Source organism: Cheilinus undulatus, linkage group 23, assembly GCF_018320785.1.
Source record: "Cheilinus undulatus linkage group 23, ASM1832078v1, whole genome shotgun sequence".
NCBI classification, from domain to species: domain Eukaryota; kingdom Metazoa; phylum Chordata; class Actinopteri; order Labriformes; family Labridae; genus Cheilinus; species Cheilinus undulatus.
This window is the reverse complement of record NC_054887.1, coordinates 11,413,580-11,435,707: the sequence shown is the minus strand read 5'-3', so window position 1 is coordinate 11,435,707 and position 22,128 is coordinate 11,413,580. Positions and strand designations below refer to the sequence as shown.

The 22,128-nt window shown below is 39.5% G+C and overlaps 3 protein-coding genes across 3 annotated transcripts; 2 read left to right on the top strand and 1 right to left on the bottom strand.

The window, feature by feature from the left end:
* The first annotated feature begins 77 nt into the window (after nt 1-77).
* Nucleotides 78-10,390, top strand: dnajc2 (DnaJ (Hsp40) homolog, subfamily C, member 2). The gene is made up of 16 exons (XM_041781225.1): nt 78-422; nt 2,586-2,776; nt 3,292-3,367; nt 3,461-3,559; nt 3,646-3,868; nt 3,985-4,050; nt 4,136-4,227; nt 4,336-4,457; nt 5,725-5,874; nt 6,300-6,388; nt 6,552-6,621; nt 6,903-7,087; nt 8,486-8,586; nt 8,854-8,964; nt 9,956-10,116; nt 10,235-10,390. The coding sequence occupies exons 1-16, from the start codon at nt 368-370 to the stop codon at nt 10,301-10,303; spliced, it is 1,860 nt and encodes a 619-aa protein (XP_041637159.1). The 5' UTR covers nt 78-367; the 3' UTR covers nt 10,304-10,390.
* On the bottom strand, nt 10,329-17,208 carry pmpcb (peptidase, mitochondrial processing subunit beta). Its single transcript, XM_041781226.1, has 13 exons — nt 17,109-17,208; nt 16,328-16,465; nt 14,821-14,907; nt 14,469-14,598; nt 14,150-14,348; nt 13,808-13,887; nt 13,448-13,560; nt 12,941-13,084; nt 12,656-12,816; nt 12,488-12,573; nt 12,318-12,406; nt 11,829-11,904; nt 10,329-10,537 (listed from the first exon to the last, which is right to left on the bottom strand). Exons 1-13 carry the CDS (start codon nt 17,190-17,192, stop codon nt 10,473-10,475), a joined length of 1,452 nt encoding a protein of 483 aa, XP_041637160.1. The 5' UTR covers nt 17,193-17,208; the 3' UTR covers nt 10,329-10,472.
* Nucleotides 17,209-18,868: 1,660 nt separating this feature from the next.
* On the top strand, nt 18,869-21,588 carry phax (phosphorylated adaptor for RNA export). Its single transcript, XM_041780326.1, has 2 exons — nt 18,869-19,006; nt 19,506-21,588. Exon 2 carries the CDS (start codon nt 19,513-19,515, stop codon nt 20,716-20,718), a length of 1,206 nt encoding a protein of 401 aa, XP_041636260.1. The 5' UTR covers nt 18,869-19,006; nt 19,506-19,512; the 3' UTR covers nt 20,719-21,588.
* Nucleotides 21,589-22,128: the final 540 nt, after the last annotated feature.

Here is a 22,128-nt window from a genome sequence, read left to right as displayed (position 1 = left end):
CGGCACTATTCACAGGAAATGGCCGTCGGGCCTATTATGACGATGGACATGGAATAACAAATAGTTTTAACCATTGAACACGAGTGAAATTATACACTTAACGATAGTTGTACTTGAATGTTGCATCTTTTATTTTTCGTGGCAAAACCGCGTTGGTTTAAAAGTTTGTAGTGGAACTGTGGAACCATTGCGCAGGATTACACGACGGAGTGGTTTACGGCGTGACACCAGAGCTCGTTTCGGATTGGCACTTGTAAAGGGAGGCCCATGTGGTGTATTAATGAGCGGGCCACAAACTTCAGCACTTTAGAGAGATTTCATTTGATAATTTCGGCACCTGAATGTCCGTGTAGTCAGTTCTTTTAAAATGTTGTTAGAAGCGCAGGACGGAGATGAAACGGTTGTTTTTACGACAGCTGCCGGTAAGCATGAAGGAGGCCAAGCTAAGCTAAGCTACCAATGTTATAAATATAGAGTGTGCTAGACTCATTAGCATTGAGCTTAAAAGGAAAATAGCACCAATTTACACCCCTAATAAGCATTCTTAGGGCTTGAGATGGTCTGTTTATTCCCTAATATGTGTATTCTTTATCGGTTTCCTTTTTGTGTGTTGCATAATGTGGTAAAATAGCCAAGCTGCTGCCCACTCATGCTTTCACTGCTGCTGTGATTTATGAAACGTTTTCATTACCTCAGTTTATTCTTGTTGGCAGTGCTTGTTATTAAACACACTTAATGTAAGATGCCATTTTGTTCGATATTTTAGAAGCTTTTCCACGATTCTGACAGTCATAATAGGTCTGTTACATAATGTCCAGACACCTGTTTTACATGTAGACAGACACCTGTCACAGTTTTTCACTTAGGTTAAAATTAATGTATTTTATTTATTATTAAAGTCGAGCCTCTCAATCGAACAACTCAATTGATAGGTTCAAAATAAACAAAAGCTCTGCGAGACCCCCTGCTATCACAATGTGTTAGGACAATTGTCCAGAACTTCTAAAGACGTTTGTGTGATTTGCTTGGGATGTGGGGGGAATTTGCTGTGAAGCTTTCGTGGATTATTTGGGGGATATATTTTTTGGAGAGTTTGATTTCTAAGTTATTATAGGGGGATTTGTTTTGAATTCCTGAGGCTTTGTGGAATTTAAAATTCTGAGGAATTTGGTTGTACATCTGTGCTTGAATTTTTGATAAAAATGTCCTGTATTTTGATCAAGATTTCAGGGAATTTCTTCGGATGTCTGGGGGAATTTGTTTGGAAATTTTCCAAAGATTTTTTGGGGGAATTTATTTCTAAAAAATTTTGGAATTGATTGGAAATTTTGGCTGAATTTGGCTTTGACATTTTTGGGAATTTGCCTGAAAATGAAAGGAATTTCTTATAAATTTTTTGGTTCCTTTTTTATTGAAATCCTTAGGCTTTTATTCAGGAAGTTTCCAGAACATGTTTAGAGAATATTTTAGGCATTTTAAGAAATCAGTACAGATTACTAGTTTTAATTGATATATTTTTTTAAATTTCTTTTAATGTTGGGGTTTTTTAAGAAAGTTTCCCTTAAATGTTTTGGGAATATTTGGGAAAATTTGGGGTTTGACATTTGATTTAGAGTTATTGTGAACTTGAATTTGGCGAATTTACTTTTAAATATTTGGGATTGGTATTTTCTTTGAAATGGTTATGTATCTTGATTAAGATTTTAGTTGTAATTATAGTTTTTAACATTTCTTTGCTTGAAATTTTCTGGCATTTTAATGGAAACTTTGGTTAAAAAAAAACAAAGAATTGAAATTTTAGCCTTTTTCCAAAAGTTTTTATGGGATTAAAATACATATATGAAAATTTTCAGATTTGTATAGTAAAGACATGCAAATTTTAGTGGATATGGTGGGGATTTTTTGTTTTTGGAAATCTCTAGTAATTTTAAAGGATATTTTCATTCATACCTAGCCTCAACGAGTTCTTGTGCTTGTAAGAACTGACAAATTGTGTAGTCAAAGACCTACTCAGTTATTATTTTTTTTTCTGCAGAAACAGGGTCTTCTGGAGATGTGTTGTGCTATCTTTGAGAAAAGGGCTTCCTTTAAGTGAAGAAATAATTTATTTGTTTTGTGTTGTACAATATGATCAGCCTGTTGTCCTCATATGCAGACATTTTTTTATTTGGTGAAAACTTCTTCCTGTTCGGTGAAAACTTCTTCCTGTTCAAAGATGTGGCTTAGGTTTTATACTTATACCAAATAAGTAGGAGACACTGAAATTATTTTTCATACAAAATCTGGGGTCTCAGGAGACAAATCTGAAGAAATATTATGAAATATTTTACATCTTATCAGAATCAGGTTTATTGCCAAGTACATTTCCTCATACAAGGAATTTGACTTCATGTTTGGTGCAAAACAAATGTCATAGAGGAAGAATAAAAATATCAAGAGGCTAATAAAATATTAGTGGTCTAGAGTTGGGTAGTTGTGTAAAATAATTATATTCTAATGCCAACCTATGGCTTATTAATCTAGTATCTTTCATAGTATCAAAAAAACAAACATCAGATTCACTTCGTTTTCTGCCCTTCCCTCAGCCTCTGTGCAGGTCCAGGTGGAGCCAGTGGGTCGCTGGTTTGAGGCCTATGTGAGGAGGAGGAACAGGAGTACATCGACCTCCTTCCAGGAGCTGGAGGAGGAGGAGGAATCCTCAGAGGAGGAGGAGGATGAGGAGTTTCAGCTGGAGGAGTACCCCATGCTCCGAACACTTGACCCCAAAGACTGGAAGGTAGGGCTGCTCGATCGCAATTATTTCGATTTTAATTGAGATCTTGATCATTAAACAGAGTTACTCATTGTCCAACCTCCATATTAACAACTTAACATTTAAACATTCTGGAAAAACAAGCAATGAATGGTGATAAATAGGTGTAAAAATCTGAAATACTTGTAATGGCATAAGCCACTATGTGGATATTAGATGCAGATTTCTAAAGGATTATGTTGTGCATAATCCCTGCTTCCAACTCTATTATCTGTCTTATCAATATGCAAAAAGCCCAAAAGTGCATTTCCAAAAGAAATGGGTGACCATTAAAAAATCCTTTTCTCTTTCTGAATAGTCTTGCCTCTGGAGTTTGCAGCATTAGTGGTCTAATCATTGATTTCTGACTTAGACCTTTTAAAAGAACATGAATGGTCCCAACCTAAAACTCTGTGCTTAAATTATAGCTAATGTGTCATCAAAAGTCAACATCCTGTATTTCAGCAGTTACAATCTTGATTTACTTGTTTTTGTGACAGAATCAGGATCACTACTCTGTCCTCGGGCTGCCACACTTGAGATACAAAGCCACACAGAAACAGATTAAAGCTGCCCGTGAGTATCACTCCTCATCCTGCTCTTCTTGAACTGTTTTATTATTAGAATAATTGACTTACTTCAGTCATACTCTCTGCTGTTTCTCATCAGACAAAGCAATCGTGTTGAAGCACCATCCTGACAAGAGGAAAGCTGCAGGGGAGCAGATAGTAGAAGGAGACAACGACTACTTTACATGTATAACTAAAGGTATGAAACACATCTTTAAATGTTTTCAGCCCTAATGTCATTCATTGATGCTCCTGAACACACTGTTTTCTCTCTTTGACCCTCAGCGATAGAAATCCTGTCAGACCCGGTGAAGAGGAGAGCCTTTGACAGCGTAGACCCCACCTTTGACAACTCTGTGCCTTCAAAAGGAGACGGCAAAGAGAACTTTTTCGAGTTTTTTTCTGCAGCTTTTGAGAGGAATGCCAGATGGTCTTCTAAGAAGCACGTGCCCACACTTGGAACCATGGACTCCTCTTTTGAAGAAGTCGATAATTTTTACTCGTTTTGGTAAGATGAAGAGTATTATTTTAGTGCATTGAATTACATTTATCTGTTATCAGAGAGGTTTTTTTATTGTGTTGGAAAGAGAGCATTTTATAGCATTTATTTTGTGTCTTTCACAGGTACAACTTTGATTCATGGAGGGAGTTCTCCTACTTGGATGAGGAGGAAAAGGAAAAGGCTGAATGGTAATCTGGAGTTTGTGATGGCTGTTCATTGCTGAGATGCCCAGTTTTAATCACCTGACTGACATGCTCAAACTCTTCCTTACAGTCGAGATGAGAGGAGATGGATTGAGAAGCAAAATCGAGCCTCCAGAGCTCAGAGAAAGAAAGAGGAGATGAACAGAATACGAACATTAGTTGGTATGGTCTCTCACCCATTGCAACGTCACTGAAGGAGATCAAAAACAGCTAAAATACACCAAAGCTGCATGAAACCTTTGAATACTTAAAGATTTCTCTTTGTTTCAGATACGGCGTACAGCTGTGACCCTAGAATAAAGAAATTCAAAGAGGAAGAAAAAGCACGGAAAGAGTCAGAGAAGAAAGCTAAAGCTGATGCCAAGAAGAGAGAGCAGGAGGAGAAGGAGAGAGTAAGTCTTAAACTAAGCATATTGCCAGCTGACATCACAGCCTTTGCTAAACTCAGCTTCCATCCGTACAGCCCTTTTCAAGTCCAGCCACAAGTTCTTTATTGGGCTGAGTTCTTGGCTTTGACTCAGCCACTCACCTTGTTGTGCTTAAACTATTTCTGTGTAGCTTTTGCTGCATGCTTCAGGTCATTGCCTTGCTGGAAAATGAATCTAATCCCAGGCTGTAGGCTCCTGCAGACTGAATAAAATTGTCCTCCAGGATTTCCCTGTATTTTGCCACATTCATTTTTACCTTTACAAGCCTTCCAGGGCTGGGACCTAGAAGCATCCCCACAGCATGATGCTGCCCCCACTGTGCTTCACAGGGGGGACAGTGTGTTTGCAGTGATGTTCAGTGTTTGGTGTCCGCCAAACATGGTGGCTCAAAAGCACCATTTTGGTCTCATCAGACTGAAGAACTTTCTTCCACTTGACCATGGAGTCTCCCACATGCCTTCTGGTGAACTCTAGTCGAGATTAGTTTTGAGTTTTCTTCAACAATGACTTTCTCTTTGCCATTCTCCCAAAGCTCTGACTGGTGAAGACCCTGGGCAACAGTTCTTATATGCAGAGTCTCTCCTATCTCAGCTGCTGAAGCTGTAACTCATTCGGAGGGGTCATAGGTGTCTTGGTGAACTCTTTTGTTGATGATGAATTTAACTGAACTCTGGGGAATGTTTGGATTTTATTTGTATCCATCTCCTGTCTTATACTTTTCAATAACATTTTTGTGAGTTGCTTGGGCTGTTCATTTGTCTTCATGGTGTAATGGTGGCCAGGAATACTTATTGATCAGTGACAAGACCTTCCAGACACAGGTGTCTTTATACTACAATCACTTGAGACACATTCACTACACTCAGATGATCCCCATTTCACTAATGGTGAGACTACTAGCACCAGTTGGGGTTAAATGGGTTACATATTTATGCAGCCCCTTATTTTACATTACAGATTTTTTTTAAAAATTCACATTACTTTGTAGAAATCATGATTGATTTTTATAAAATCAAAGGGTACAAAATGTCCAACGGATGAATACTTGTTATAGGCGATGTACGTACTAGTATACAATGAAGGGCTCCTTAATGAACAAAATAATTAAATGTTTTAAAAAATGATTTTGAAATCACTCAAACTGCGTAAAGATGGATGTGAAGCTTGAGATTATTCAGCATTTAGGGATTTTAGAAACCTGATCATCAGTCAATAATGTGTTTGTTTTCAGGCCCGTCAGGCAGAGTTGGAGGCAGCTCGATTGGCGAAGGAGAAGGAGGAAGAGGAGGCCAAACAGGCAGCTCAACAGGCCAAGAAAGAAAAAGAGATCCAGAAGAAGGCCATCAAAAAGGAGAGACAGAAACTCAGGACTACATGCAAGGTTCAGAAAAACCTCTGTGTTCTTTAAGTCTTGCATTAGATAGCTGTTGTTAAGCACCTTAGAAAGTTTCCTCAAAATGAAAATACAAATGGGCTGCAACAGGAAAACAGACACAAAACTGGCTTGTTTTGGCTCAGAACAACTCAGACTATTACTCTTAGTGCATCAGAACATTACAGAAGGGATCTTTTTACTTCAATTTGCAGCCTGATGGACTCTGATTGTTACTTATAGTTTATGACAATGTGCGGAGTTTATACAAAAATGTTTGATTTCTCTTTCAAAGACATTAGTCTTGACTGATAAAACAGCTCATTTTTACCGTTGCAGAATGCAATGGTAAAATGCTCACTGCGGTGTTTCAGGTTATTGGAACTATTCCTTTAAAGCAGTTTTTGTCTCCCTCATCATTTCTTACTTGACAGAACTGGAATTATTTTGCTGACAACGAAGCTGACAGTGTGAAAATGATGGAGGAGGTGGAGAAGTTGTGTGATCGACTGGAGCTGACGAGGTACAGATAAGAACGAGATCATGAGATTAAGCTCATGTAATATTTAAAGATGGTTTAGACTCAGTTCTTCAGCTGATTTTAGCCATTTTAATTATCATAGAGCACTCAATCTTTTAACATGTTTTAGGTGGAAGATTATTACATTTTGCCTGTCTTTTTTCAGTCTGCAGTCCTTGAATGAAATCCTGTCCACGGGTTCAAAAGAGGACAGCAAGGTAGCTGTGGAGAAGCAGGTAGGAAAGCATTTTGTTTCTAAATTTTCTTTTATTTATAGATTTCTCTGATGTCTGATGATAGGATAGAGATCATTCCTTCCAACTAAGACCTATTCAGTCTACTGTCTTTTTCAAAAGTAAAGACATAAATATCATTTAACAAATTTTAATCAGAGGAAAATTTTCCCCCCTGATTTAGTGGACAGGTATTAAATTAGTCTCTCCAGCTCTGCATCCTTCCGTTCATGTTCCCAAGTCCTCACAAGTGTCCAAACATTTTTGTATCTCCTCCCCTTTAGGTGCAGGAGGTGAACGCTCAGCTGCAGAAGGAGCGGGAGGCGGAGGTCCAAGCAAGGCAGGCGGCTCGCAGCGCCGAGCAGGCCAGCGGGGGAGGAGGTGGAGGGGGAGGGAAGGGCTGGAACGAAGACGATCTCCAGCTGCTCATCAAAGCTGTAAATCTGTTTCCTGCTGGAACCAATGCCAGGTACAAACAACACGTTCACGTGATGTGTTAAGGGACACAACTGAGAGTAGGTCATTTAGATTCAAAAAGCACTCTCACAGTAGACTTGAGAAATATGTGTAAAATAGTTTAAGGAAGGTTAATGTGTGTTAGAATAGAAGAGGAATGACAACATCCCTACAGAAACATGAAAAAGTAGAACCATCTGTGATTAAAGGGATATGTTGTTATTTTTTAAGTTGAGTTGTTTGATTTACTTGGTGTCATTAGCCTTCAATGAGTGTTGCCCTTTAAACCAGAAGATGCTTGGAGAAGCTAGGCTATATAGTATCTGGACAGCTGTTTGGGTCTGCTGGTTTTGTCAGAGAAAACACAACCAAACTGAGCTCAAACTAGTTATTTTCACTCAGGTTTGCACTTAAACAGCTAACATGCTTTTATTAAGTAAACATATCATGCTGACTATAGTTTTTCTAAGCGTCAGCCATCAGAAGAATAAAACAGCCATAAGCTTACTCGGATGAGTGTAGCGGGCAGCACAAATAACAGCGAGACAGAGTGACGCATACACCAGTCTTTTCCCTTTCTAACATCATTTCCAAGTGCCCAGTTTAACTCACCATCATCCTTTCTCCTCTTTCCTCCTAGCATAAGCAAGGAAGCTTACTTTGGAGATCACACACTAAAACATTAAAATGTCTTACTTGGAGGCGCATTGCACTTTAGCTCCACCATGTCCTGTTCCCATTCCATTCAACTCTTTTGGTTGGTTGTTTGGTCACTCCGATTTATCTCTGATAAGTTGACGAAGGTCTGTAAAACACCGGTAGGGAACTCTGGATAGGAAGTGATGCAGGCTGCAGGCATGTGTGAGCCGCTGTCCTTGATCAGAAATGTCCTGAAGAAGTTTTGAAGTCCCACTCATGACAGCAGCAGCTCTCGTTGGAATGGGCTAAAAGTTTCCACATCTACATCACCAGGTTACTCAGGATCTCTGCTGCTAGCTAGTCTCCATCTAAAATTTCTCTTCCTCTTTCTTTCTGCCAAGTCTCCATTGTAAAAGTCCCTCCGGCTTGTAAAAGTATCCCCTCGCATGTACAGTAAACGGCATGTCATCATCACTCGAGTTGATATCACTAATTTTAGTGTTAGTTCAGCTCGTTTCCTCTGACTTAGCCCACAGGCTCCAACAGCTGTTCAGACAGACTGAGGCCGAAGAGCACGTAGCAGATAGCTGAAGCTCGCATTGCAAAATAGTGCCAAACACAGAAGCATTCTGGGTGAAAAATAAAAGCTCCAAAAATGCTCAATATAGTGTACAATTAATCCAGTATTGTTTTATGTCCCATTTTTCCGAAATGTCCCTTAAATGCATCCATTCTGATGCTGCCCTAGTAAGAAGTGTCATTTTCTCTCCAGATGGGAAGTTATTGCCAACTATATGAACCTGCACTCCACCAGCGGCATGAAGAGGACCGCCAAAGACGTCATCAACAAAGCCAAGAACCTGCAGAGACTCGGTGAGTTCACTTAAAGAAAATACGTTTCCCACAAATCATTGCAGACATTTTTTTTTTAAATTGAAACAGCATGAATGGTACGCTACTTAAAGTGAGTTTCTCTTCTTGTAGTGAGCCTAAAATACTGATGTAGAATATAGGGGAAAAAAAGATGTAGGTACTGCAGTTTTTCTTTGCAAGTCATCCAGAATGGTGATTTACTGAACTACACATTTGATCTATGTGATTTTGATTGAACTCAAACATAAATTGTTACCATCTTTGCAGATCCCCAGCAGAAAGACGACATCAACAGAAAAGCTTATGAGAAGTTTAAGAAAGAACACTCTTCAGTCCCTCCAACCATTGACAATGCCGTGCCCTCAGAGAGATTTGATGGTGAGTTTTTCTGCTCAGTGTTTTTAAAGTTGTCTGAAAATGTAGCAGATACCCCAAACATGGTAAGATTTTAGAAACGAGGTACACAAAAACTGGGATATTAACTAAAAAAGGATTTAATAAAAGAGCCTAAACCATGAGTTAACATGAAGTTAACCGCCCCTCATAAAAAACAGAGTAGACTCAGACACAAACCACTGCTGCTAGCTGCACCTCTGTCAGGCCGGAAATACAAGCTAAAAGTTTGGAAATAAAATCAGATTTAGCTTCTGGTAAGGATAGGACTTGGGGTGAGGGCTGGGATCCCTAAAACTACAAGTCTGATCTGTGAAACGTTACTACAAAACATTTAACAAAGCCAATTAAACACACTGCTTACAGAAATAAAGCCTCTGTTAAAACACAGCTAACATAGCTAAGGCTAAATGTAACAAAGCTACTTATAAGTAACGTAGCTGGAGACTGTACACTTTTTAAGTTTTGCGAATCTCATAAACCGATATTTTATTCATGAAGTTAATGCTAATATAGCTAGGTAGCTATGTTAGCATTAGCCACTTTTGCTAAAGCTAACATAGCTACATTGACTTGCATAGTAACATTCACTGCATGGCTAGCGTAGCTTTATTAATTGCAGTTAAAGCGAATGAAACGAAAGCGAGCCACAGTTCATGTTATGATTTTGAAAACAGGTCTAAACATAATTTAATCCTGAATTAGACCTCTGACATTTTTCTTTTATATGAAATGTTTCTTAGTCTGTAATGTTTGCAATTTGGTTATTTCATGAGTGCAACTGCAAAACTATGTTTATGAATAAAGTTGAATTAAAAAAACTTAAAACAACCCTTATCTTCCTAAGTCTTCCTCATCACATTCAGTTTTGCAAAATCCTGAATCCCTTTGTGGATTTTTTTTTTTCACTATTTATGCTGACAAGTTAAAATTGCCACAAATGTTCCACACTAACCCATCATGTTTTGTCCTTCAGCTGCTGGTGGTGAAGGTAACGCCGCCCCCTGGACTACAGAGGAACAGAAACTTCTGGAACAAGCACTGAAGACTTATCCCGTCAGCACACCAGAGAGGTGGGAGAAGATTGCTGCAGCCGTCCCAGGAAGAAGCAAAAAAGACTGTATGAAGAGGTACAAGGTAAGAAGAGTCTTGGTTGTTGACTTGGGGTTAGTTCAGCCCTTTTGTACTAAGTTGGAAAACCAAATATAAGAAATCTGGAATATTGCTAATGTATTTGTCCGTGTTTCTCTTGCAGGAGCTGGTGGAGATGGTTAAAGCCAAGAAAGCTGCGCAGGAACAGGTGGCAGCAAAGAGTAAAAAATGACAAGAACCACAAAGAATAGTATCTGTGTTATTTTAACATTATTGTGTTGGTCTTTATTTTATAATAAAAATTAAAGGAGGAAAAGTACTACAGATGAGTCATAAATATTTTGTTTGTTGAAATGCTATACAGTCGGAGGGGGCAGGACAGTCTATAGATTAATATCTGCTCAGGATCTCATCCAAAACATTCCACTACGGATCTGGTTGTAGTCAGGCAGCTGCTCGATTGGACCTGAGAAAGAAAGAAAAAGAAACATGAACATCTCATTTAAAGACCCTGTAAAGTGAAATCCAAAATTTGTGTCTTAACACACTAGATATGTTGGAATATGGTTGCTGTGAACATGTGAAAACACTGAAATCTACATGTGACAGAATTTTGGATTTAGACTATCAGGAAGTTTTTCACCTCTTTCCTGGCTTGGTATAATTTGGGTGGGACAAATATGTGGGCTGGTGATGTCACCAGGCCACAGTAGGGGATGACCCTTCCCCTCTAGCATTACAATGATATAAAATCAGAGCAGTTCATCTCAGTATAGTTTATTGTTAGCTGATATCACTGCCTTTATTGAGAGTTAACAGTTTAATGCCGTTTTTTTGTTTATTGTGAGGCAAATTTGCTCAATCCACACTATCCTGGAGCAGATTTTACTGCCTCATTGTTCATGATTTTGAAGCTTAATTTTATGAACGTTGAGATTGTTTTTCATGACTGAAATTTGACCTAGAGGTTCATAACACAGTGACTTTAAATAAAGATTTATTTTCACTTTACAGGGTCTTTAAAAAAATGGATGAATAAAGATACCTGGGGACTCTTGTTGCTCTTGCAATTAGTTATAAAAACACTGTAATAACTGTAGAGATGGCTGATCTACATCAGATTAGTTTACATTGACTTTAATTCCCATAGAGGAAATATGCAGGGTTCACCCTGAACAGTAGCTGAGTTGCTATTACTAAATGTTTCAATTTTCTAATATCACTTACAGCTGACTGTGGAATATCCAACAGGGATGAAAATTCACAAACGTCTCATTGCAAAGGTGGCATCCCTCACAGTACCAAGCTTGAAGTCACTGAGCTCTTCCAAACGACTCGATTTAGCATCATAAATATGTGCAAATGGAGACTGCATGGCTTGGTTGATTATGTAAATCTATGGCAATGGGCCTGATTGAATCACCTGAATTCAATAATTAATGGGTGTGGCCAAATACTTTAGTCTATATAGTGTAGAAATGGATAAAAATACAATAAGATAGGTTCCAACCTGCACTGATATCAAAAAAATGTAACAGAAAGAAGGATCTAACCTCAATTTTATTTTTTTGGTGGGGAAAAGCAGCAACACTGTTTACTTGAACAGCTATCTTGTTTACAGCTTGTGTAACACAATTAGAGTTAGGATGACATCCTGTATTATGGTATAAATATCACCTTACTCAAAGAGTAACATTATAAATACACCAGAACCAAAATATAGAGAACATTTGAAGCAAACAAAAAAGACAACATACCAACAGCTGCGATGGCAGGGGCCTTGTTATAGATGTATTTGGTGCATACGTCCTTAATAGTCTTAGCATCTATAGCCTGTTTAAGAGCAGAAAAATATAAAACAGTATTAGTGTTCTAAAGTTTACACAACACATGTACAAAAAAAAAACATTTAGTACCAGAACTTTCTAAAAAATGTTTGTTTTTTTTTTTAGCTGGATCTAGTGCACTATAATAGTTTTTTTTCCATATATGGGTGGCATGCTTAATGCTCTATGCTAATACGATATTTGCAAACATTCTGAAATGTTCAGCAATGAAAAGCAGTGATTTATTAGATGGGTGGCATTCTTATTACCAGGGTTGAAACTTGAGACATTTTTCTCATTCATCTTTAGGGGACTGAAACATATTTATTGGGCTTTGAAAACATCCATTTCAATCCTGTGCCTATTAACATTTTTCTTGTATGGTTTAAATGTGGGTGAAATCTGACTGTATCTACTCACATCGATCCTGGCCTCCAGCTCGTGCAGAGGAATTCTTCGACTATAACACAACATCTGTCTGCCGATGTCCTCACAGATGGGCGTGGATCCTAGAGTGGAGATAAACATGCTGACATTAGCGAAGCATTTCAAAACACTTCATTTATTATCAGACAGTCCGGCTGCCTTACCGTCCAGATGCAGGAGCATGTTGGTCTTGAGCAGATTTTTGGCTCGAGCCACCTCGCTGTCAGTCACACTGGTGCAGAGAGACATCCTGATGGAAAGAGACAAGATGCATTTTCACACCAGATCCCATCACATTTTGAGTTTTTTTACTTAAATCTAACCGCTCTCACCATTCCATCTGAGTGAAGTGCATCATGTCATTGATGGTCCCTGGCTCACACACCATGTAGAGCCCCCACAGACCCGTGTCTGTGTAGCACGTGTTGAAGGACTGGAAGCTGTGGCACAGGTTACCCTGACAGGCCATCTGAGCCAGCTTACTGGACAGATTCTGAGTCACAGGCAGACAATCGAGAATTAGATGGTATGTAGCACTGAATCAATCTACCAAGGAACTGCAATAAAGATTAATAAAATGTGTTCAGATTTGATGCTGAGATTTAATTTGTACTCACCACACCTCCACCAAATGAGCGGTCCCAGTTTCCTATCAGTGTGTTTGCAACCATGAGAGGGATGGTGTCGGGGTGTGACCATCCGACCGCCTCCACGGCGATGGCAATATGAGCGAGGGGCATTTTGTCGTCACGGATGCGAATCTGTAGAGGAAATATGGTATCACTTTCCCACTGTTGGTAACTGTAGTACTGTATTTTTGATGTGATAAACACAAGTAAACATCTAATAAGATTGTCAAAGACATGCTTGGTAGTGTCTCATGCTGTGGTCATAAACGGCCAGTTCCTATTTTAATGCTATCTGGTAAGGGTATAAATGTTCTGGTGTGAGGTTTTCAGGAGTGTGACAAGAGATGGAAACATCACTTTTATCATCAAGGGGAGAAGTGTCTCTTGAGATCATCTGGAGATCCTGATAAAGATGCCCCTGAAACTTTTGTATTATTTGTGTGACAGCTAGTGGAGAGGCGGAGCAGATTCATGATGCATTTAGGTCAAACTTACCTCACTCCCAGTGAAATCACATGGAGGAAGAGATGGAGCTTCACCTTTATATCTGCCAGGAAGTTTTCCAAAGTGATACTTTGCCAAATCAATAAGCTCATCTTGTGAAACTCCTGATCAAAAAAGAAAGTTTATTTATAACACAAGGTTTGGTTTTTGTTTGAATTCATACAAAATTGACAGCAATGTTAATCTACGTCATAAAGTCAATAAAGAAAATCCCATAAAACTAAGGCATCTTCTTCCATTGGTGTTATTATTAATGTCAAAAATGTGGAAATGACAATGACAAATCTCCAGAAATAAAGACATGCACCTATAGAAGATAAACCAATCATGAATGAGATAAACAGCAGTTACCTCCAGCAGCAGCCAGGACTATTCTGGGGCCTTTGTAGTGAGTGGTGATGTACTCCACAAGGTCCCCTCTGTTGATCGTCCTGAAACAACCATAATCATCCAGTCACTTTAAGTGTTCCTGGCTACCATTACACCATAAATACAAAAGAACACCCCTAGCAACTCAGGGAAAGGTTTTTGAAAAGTTCAAGTCAGAGGACGGATACACAAAAAATTGCACAGGCACTGTTTTCACTTTGGGGGGGTGGCTGATTTATGAAAGCAAAAAAAGGGTAAAACATCCAACGGGGTGAATACTTTTTACAGGCACTGTAAGTAAATAAAGAGATGTTTTGGTCTTACTTAATGTTCTCAGTGGGGCCCAAGATGGTTCGACCCAGAGCAGTGGATCTGTATGCTGTAGCATGAAGATAATCAAAGACCACCTCCTGCAGATTGGTCTCTACCTCCTGCATCTCTCTGAGGATCACCCCACGCTCCCTCTCGATCTCCGCCTCACCCAGCGTGCTGTTCTGGATGATGTCAGCCAAGATCTCTACAGCTTCAGAAGGAAAAGAAGCAAATAAAAACTAATTAGGATAAATTAAACCATGGTGTTTGTTTAAACAGGTCAGTCTGGTTGGTTCATATCAATGTGGGCAGACTTATCGCTGTGTTTTACCTCGTGGAAGATCTTTCGAGAAAGCTTTGGCATAGTAGACCGTTTGCTCTCGGGACGTGTAGGCGTTCAGGTGAGCCCCCATGTTCTCGATCTCCAACTCTAGATCCAACTGGGAGCGCTTCCTTGTGCCCTGTCAAACACAAACACAAAGAAGTGAGTAAACCTCTGAATGTTTTTGTTTCCTGAAGGCAAACATTTACAAGTATCATTTTTTCTTACAAATACAGAGGCACAACTTGGTTATAATGCTATTGTATTTCTTGTTTATTCTCGTATACATGTAAATACAAATATGAGAAGAAAGAGCATTTAGTTCAGTGTAAACTGTACATTATAAACATCATCATCTCACCTTAAAAGCCATATGTTCCAGGAAGTGAGCTGTGCCATTATTTCTCTCATTCTCGTAGCGACTCCCAGCATCTATCCACAGGCCCACCTAGAGGAAGTCCGAGATAAATATTCACCACGAAATGTCTTCTACTTCTGTACCAGAACTTCACGCATTTCATTATTTAAATTGGATGTTTGACTGCAATTAAGGATCTAAAATAACCATTGTATGAAGTCTTTTTCCTTCAAATCCAACCATTTACAATCCCCATGCTTGGGTTAACAAGTCAGTCAGTATGCCGATGTCAACAGATCAAACTACGAATATTTTGTCTGCCTCTTAGCGGAGGTCATTGAGGTTGTTTAAAAGCTCCCTGGTGGCAGGGCACCAGAAGTAGATGAGATTCGCCCTGAGATGCCAGAGGCTTTGGACGTTGTTGGGCTGTCACGGCCAACACGCCTTTGCAATGTCGTGTGGAGGTCTGGGAGCATGATTGTAGAGTGGCAGACGGGGGTGGTGGTTGCCATTTTGTTGGCCTCCTCAGCTGGGGACCTCCAGCAGGAACTGGGATGGTCTGCAACTGAGTGCGAAGCGGCCAGGATGAGAGTCAGCACCTCGAAGTCAGAGGCCATGGTTATCTCAGAATCATGTCCTTTTTTTTTTAATTGTCATTGTACAATGTACAACATTTTTTTGCAGTTTAATTCAGTGATCTGTCAGAAAACAGAAGATCATTTGCTCCGGGTGGGGAATGAGACTCTGCCTCAGGTGAAGGAGTTCTAGTTTTTCTGGGTCTTGTTCATGAGTGAGGGTAAAAGGAAGTGTGAGACAGACAGGTGGACTGGTACAGCATCAGCAGTCCTGCAGGTGTTGTTCCAGACTGTTGTGGTGAAGAGGGCACAGAACCAGAAGGCACAGCTTTGGATTTATTTGTGATCAACCTCCCAATCCTCACCTATGGTCAAGAATTTTGGGTGAAATTTCAACATCTGAAATGAGTTTTCTCTGGGGGATGGCTGGGCGACAAGTCCAGACATCTGGGGAGAGCTAAGAGTAGAGCCACAGCTCCTTTGCATCAAAAGGAGCCAGTTGAGGTGGTTCAGTTCCTGATCAGGATACCTCCTGGGTATTCCAGGGATTTCCAGCTGGGAGGAAACCATTGGGAAGACCCAGAATGTGCTTGAAGGATAATATATCCTGTCTGGTCTGGGAGCATCTCGGGATCCCCCAGAAGGAACTGGACAGTGTAGCTGGGGAGAAGGACGTCTGCGTTGACTTACTTGGCCTGCTACCACCGCGATTCGGCCCCGGGTAAGCAGAAGATGGATGGATAGATTTTATTCTATTTAAGTCTTCTATTTAAGATGTAAAATCAGTGAACTTCAATGATTTTCATATTTCAGTTTGGTTAGTTAATTTTAGTATTTTATAAAAACCTAGGTCCTGGGTCAGAGCTAAAGTCTTTGGTCTAGAGGCGATTCTAAACAAGTTTACAAAATATATAAGAATGCATCTTCAAACTTACTGTGCAGGTTGAGAGTCCAGAGTCCTCCGAAGCCACCCGGAGTCCATTTTCCAGAGTGGTCACCTTGGTCTCAGGAACATTGAGAACCACCTGATGAGCAGCCTGAGTGGCTAAGAGTCTATAAGGTCCAGCTGGAAGCTGCAGGTGCGAACAGGCAAACAGGTGTTAACAGACAGATACTGGTCCTCTAACTATGCAATTATGAATACAATTAAAATTAAAATAATTCATCGTTTTATTCAAGTTACCCCTTAACGGTTTAAACGGGATAATAAGGTCCCTGCGCATTCTGTGAATCATTTGTCTTGGGCATTTGATATTATTAGTTTTTTCTTGTTAACTACCCCTGACCATATCTAAACCCCCTGGCAATGTTGCTCTCGGTGGTTCCTTTCTTTGTTTTTTTTTAAATCATTATTATTTCATGATCAATGTACAAATGTAAGATTTTCGAATTAAGGAAAAAACACAGCCAGTCATGGTGAAACTGCAAATCAAGGGCAGTGACGTCACGTAGGCTGGACCAGTAAACTACCTGCCTTAAAGCATTTAAATGGCATATGTCAACGATAGATTACCTGTTTTAAACTCACACTGTTCAAAACATAAAGTTCAGAACTCATCTACGATCAGCTGTCAATGTCGCAGCTACAATTTAGTATAATCTGTTACACTAAACGGTCCACGACATGGCGTTTTCTACATTAAAATGTGCATCATAACTGTCAAGGTGAAATCGAGGAAACGCTGTATCAAAAATAAGATCACACATTTTTCTTACCCTACTTAAAGAATTTGTCTTTGAAAGATGTCGTTGAAAAAGTAATCTTCCAGCAGACGTGAGGCGCTGTAAGGACGCCGCCATATTGTTTATTTGCCAGACTGCGCACGCGTAGTTTTTCTCTTACGTAAACATGACGCAACATCCGCCAATTTTCAAGATAATCAAGCGAAATGAACTTCGGTGGATGTCTTTTAAAATAAAACCAAAACATATCTTACCTGTAAAATTATATTTTTTGAAAATATTTCATGTAAAATGTTTCATATAAACTAGCCCCGGCTATCAGTGAAATAACATGACAATATGTCCTACTGCAAAGGAGGTGAGTTATTTCTATGCTATGCTTCTATGCTCTAATATGCTTTTTAAATCAAGTTTTAAATGACATAACATATTTGATGGTATGGTAAAACGGGTTTGAAGTCCCATAACTTACAAAACACAGCCAGAAGATTTTACACCAACATTTACTTTGTGATGCAATGGTTTAACTAGAGCTGAATAAACTGGTGACACAAATATTATACTATGCTGAATTAATGTTACAACAAAAGGGTTTATGGAGTAACAACATACATTCTAAGGGATTAATGTTTGAAAAAAGGAAAATATATTTGACTTTACTAATGCATGTTAAATTGAAATAGATGCTGGTGGCTGATTACTTGAACTTGATGACAATACAAACATATTCTTGTGACATAAATGTCTCTGAAAACCCAGCATTGCTTTAAAATCCTCTGTTTGTGGAATGAAAATAAGACAGTATACCATACTTCAAGTCTCATGTTATGTTTGAATTAAGATTTTTGTGGTCCCCAATAGATTTTTCAGGTCTCAAATTGGGCCACAGCATACTAAAGTTTGGGAGAGGCTGCTCCACATATCATGCCAACACTTAAATGTTGTTTATTCTAGAATAGTTTGCAAAAATTCCTACTTTCCTATTTTTTTAAACATTTTTTTTTTTAGAAATGAGAACATAGAAACGTATACAAATACAACAATTCAAATTGTATTTGCAATGTGAGTCAACATAATCCCAATTAGATATATTTTTGAAAGCATACAGCACTTATACAAACTTTATCTTCATACATTCCCTTTTGCCTCACTCACGTATTATTTTATTTATTTATATATATATTTAATGTAAAAAGTGTGTATTGTTTACCAGTATAGCTTAAAAGGTTCTTCGTTTGTTTTCCCTTTTAATTTGTTTTGTTGTTAATATGGGGTTTGATTGATTTCTACTTAAAACCTTTTAAATTCAAAATACATGTTCTTGGCACTAAACACTGGTTAATGTTTTTTGTTTTTAATATTTTTTGGTCAGTGTTGCAGTAGTGTGTGCAGAAGTGGTATACTCTTAATTTATATACTCTTTAGAAGTGGGTATACTCTCTATTTAGAAGTGGGTATACTCTATGGAGACTAAAATAAGTGGGTATACTCTGAATACCTGCGCATGCCCTGGACTACAGCTCTGGTTTAAGTAGCAGCAACTTTTGGTTTAAAATATGGCTAATGGTTTTCTTTACGCTTTCTTTGCCGTTTTTTACTATCAGTCGGTATAATAATTAATGCTATGTATAATGTAGTGGATGAAAATATATTCATTTTGAAGGTTTTTTTTATTCCTGCTCATTACTGAAAATAATGACAGCATCTTGCTTTATTTTTTTTCCATGGTCGCTTTTATTTTGAAAGCGTGTGACAGTTGGCAGGCGGAAGTCTGGCTTTAGCTTAGCGCGAATTTTCTTCAGGAGGTCCTAAGTTTGTGTGTAGATTGTCAACCTCGCTTATATAGTTCATAGTGAGCGAAAGAGCCGAAGAAGGCTTAATTATTATTTACTTTGGATGGAAATATCGGCTGCTGTGTCTCATAACTGAAGGTATTTCTATTTAAACGCAGAGTTGTTTTATTTTTGTGCCAGTTCTGATATGAAGTTCTATGTTGTCGTTAGCTAGCTAGCTATCATCGACGAGGAGTGGCCTTAACTTTATTTGAGGCATTAAATCATAAGTTAACCGCCTTTATCAGAATTATAAATACCTTGTAAATCCACAGGAGGATATTCGGACTTTACAGCTGCTCCTATATGCGATATAGCTGTAGGAAATACAATGAAGGTATGGCAGAAGGCAGTAGAAATAAGCAATACGTACCCAGACTATACGAAGAAATTATAAACCTATGTTCAAAGGCTAAGGGAACTGAAGATATAAACTATATACAGAATACAAAATCAATAAACAGATTGCACATGAGCAAGACATATACAGATTATTGCACAAAAGGCTCATTAGCTATTATCTTTTTTAGCATCAGGATTGCACACATGGGTTTTTAAACAAATTCCTGATTGGTTTATCTTTGCTGTGACTTTCCAGACGAGAAATGGCAGATGGTGGAGATTTAATGGATGGTGATCTGGAGGATGGAGAGATCTCCGGGTCCAGCTCTGATAATGAGATGGGGACAGCAGCAGCACAGCCTCGACCCCAGCCCCCTCCTCCAGCTTTTAGTGGTCAGTCCTTCTCCAGCAGAGCTGCACCCCAGCCCTCTGCAGCCGCCTACCGCAGCACCTCAAGGCCAGTAGAGTCCAGCGACAGTGACCATGACTCCTCAGACGAGGAGGCTGCTCTCTGGCGCAGAAAACGCCAGAAAGTGACCAACAATCCTCAGCCACCTTCCAGCAACATCCGCATGCCCACTCCAGGCGCCCATGGGGGCCGCAAAGTGAACAACATCTGGGGCTCTGTGGTGCAGGAGCAGTGCCAGGATGCCGTGGCTGCAGAACTGGGTATATTCGGCATGGAGGGGGAGGTCAATATGTCTAGCAGGAATGTGGAGACATATAACTTTGTTCTGGCTAAAAAGATGATGGAGAAGGAGAGGCAGATGGAGAAGCAGGGAAAGGATCAAGGAGAGGTGAGCATGCTGGATGCACAACTAGAGGAGTACATGAAAGAGAGGAACACGGGAGGGGATGCAAAGAGGAAAAGGTCGGCTAAAGAAAGACTGGGCCCCAGAGCTGAGATGGACATCAAGGGCCGGTATGAGATCACAGAGGATGACCCTGAGGAAAAGGTGGTGGATGAGATCGCATACAGGCTGCAAGAGCCTAAAAAGGACCTCATAGAGCGTGTAGTTCAAGTCATCGGGAAGAAAAAAGCTATAGAGCTCCTTGGAGAAACCGCCACGCTGGAGGAATCCGGCGGAGTGTACACGATGGATGGAAGCAGGCGACGAACGCCAGGTGGAGTGTTTCTGAACTTGCTGAAGAACACGCCGAGCATCAGCAAAACCCAGGTCAAGAAGATCTTCTTTGACGAGCAGCAGAAGGAGTGCAAGAGCAAGAAGGCGGCTCAGAAGAGGAGGCGGCACTTGGTGGCAAAGAAAATGAAGCAGGCCATCGGCACGCTGAACCTCCAGGAGCATGACGACGTCTCCAGGGAGACTTTCGCCAGTGATACCAACGAGGCCTTGGAGTCGTTAGAGGAGGCCGCGGAGGAGGAGGAAGAGGAGGCGCACGAGGAAGCTGCTGTGGGGATTGAAGAGACGGCGGTGGTTTACAACTCTGCAGATCTGGAGGTTTTCTGACGAACAAACTGTCAGGGTTAGAGTGAGAACACTTTGAATTAAAGTTTAAGCACTGCGTAGGAAGATTCTCTACTGAGATCAGAATCACACCTTTTTTTGTTTTATATTTTAAGAGAAAATATGTTAACAAGTAATTTGTTTGGAACTGCATGGGTTTACAAAATTAAGCATTTATAACTACTGCAATGTGTGATTAAATGTTTACTGTTAAATCCATGTCTTTTGACAAAATCTTGGAGTAACAGTGAAGCCCTGTTGTTGATTCCTGAAGAGCTTTTCTTTGTTATGATAAGTTAAGGAGGTCTTGATTTACTAAATTCCTTTGTTTGTCTGCGAATGGAATATAAATAAAGGTGAATCTGGCAGAGATACTTGAAAATGAATCTGCACACTCCGCTCATTCAATGCCAGTCACAAGGGATGTAGCAATATTTAAACATTTAATACAAATATGGACAATTTATATCAATTTGATAAAGATACATGTTGTGAAAGTGTTTTAAAATCTGTTGTCATGATCTGATGTAAACAGTCAATTCTGACAGTTAAAGGGGGCTAGGGACTGGAGGATGCAAGGAAACTTGTGCCACTAGTTTGATAGTTTATTTTATAGAGCTGATGATTCCCTGGGAGGACTGAGGTCCCAGGGTTTTGAGGCAAAATTAGCAACTCCAAACATCTTAAATATGAGACGCCATTTCAGAAAGAGTTGAGAGAATTTTTAATGTTTGTGACAGTCAAATGATGCATGTCAAAGTTTGAGGTTTATTCTGACTTCACTGGGTGAAAGGAAAAAAATGAAACCACAGAAGAAAAAAATGTGGTATATCAAGAAAGAATAAATGAAGGAAGACAAATACATAGTCTTGTACCATATTTCCTAACAAAATAATTCCTGTGTTTATCAAACACTGCAGGTAGGTGGCAGCAGAGTTTTTCTAATGATGGTGGGAATGGTATTAATACTGAGACAAAGCAACAGTCAAACCTGAGTGGACTGTTTTGACCCTGGGAGTATTCAGAAACATTTTTAGGACCAGAGCACCAAACCGGTGCAAGGACTTACCTGGTTTCATAGGATTCTTCTTTGTTTTTCTTATTATATCTCACATTTAATTGTAGATTAAGGGTCTAAATGTGCACAAAGTCCTGAATTTCAGCATGTGCGTCAGGTCTAATGGAAGTTTGATATTTTATGGGACTCCGCAAAGGATGTTGGGAATCGCCTCACTAGCACACCCTAACAGTTTTCAAAGTTAAAGCTCCCTTCTTTGACTTTGTCCTAGATCTTTTGAATTTTGTGTGAAAAGCACCTCTTTTCAGGTAACAAAACCAGAGAAATACAGGAGGTACCCAAATCTAGAGCTAGATGCAAGGTATCGAAACCTTTTTTGCTACCTCTGCAAATTT

What these genes read in the sequence shown, in the direction of transcription:
- pmpcb (XM_041781226.1), bottom strand. Translation starts at nt 17,192, where the DNA reads ATGGCGGCGTCCTTACAGCGCCTCACGTCTGCTGGAAGATTACTTTTT. An exon ending in TGGAACATATGGCTTTTAAG is followed by an intron (nt 14,599 to 14,820) that starts GTGAGATGATGA and finishes TGTGTTTGACAG; the next exon opens with GGCACAAGGAAGCGCTCCCA. An exon ending in CATGCTCCTGCATCTGGACG is followed by an intron (nt 12,407 to 12,487) that starts GTAAGGCAGCCG and finishes TCTCCACTCTAG; the next exon opens with GATCCACGCCCATCTGTGAG.
- phax (XM_041780326.1), top strand. Translation starts at nt 19,513, where the DNA reads ATGGCAGATGGTGGAGATTTAATGGATGGTGATCTGGAGGATGGAGAG.
- dnajc2 (XM_041781225.1), top strand. Translation starts at nt 368, where the DNA reads ATGTTGTTAGAAGCGCAGGACGGAGATGAAACGGTTGTTTTTACGACA. An exon ending in CTTTACATGTATAACTAAAG is followed by an intron (nt 3,560 to 3,645) that starts GTATGAAACACA and finishes TTTGACCCTCAG; the next exon opens with CGATAGAAATCCTGTCAGAC. An exon ending in ACTGTATGAAGAGGTACAAG is followed by an intron (nt 10,117 to 10,234) that starts GTAAGAAGAGTC and finishes TTTCTCTTGCAG; the next exon opens with GAGCTGGTGGAGATGGTTAA.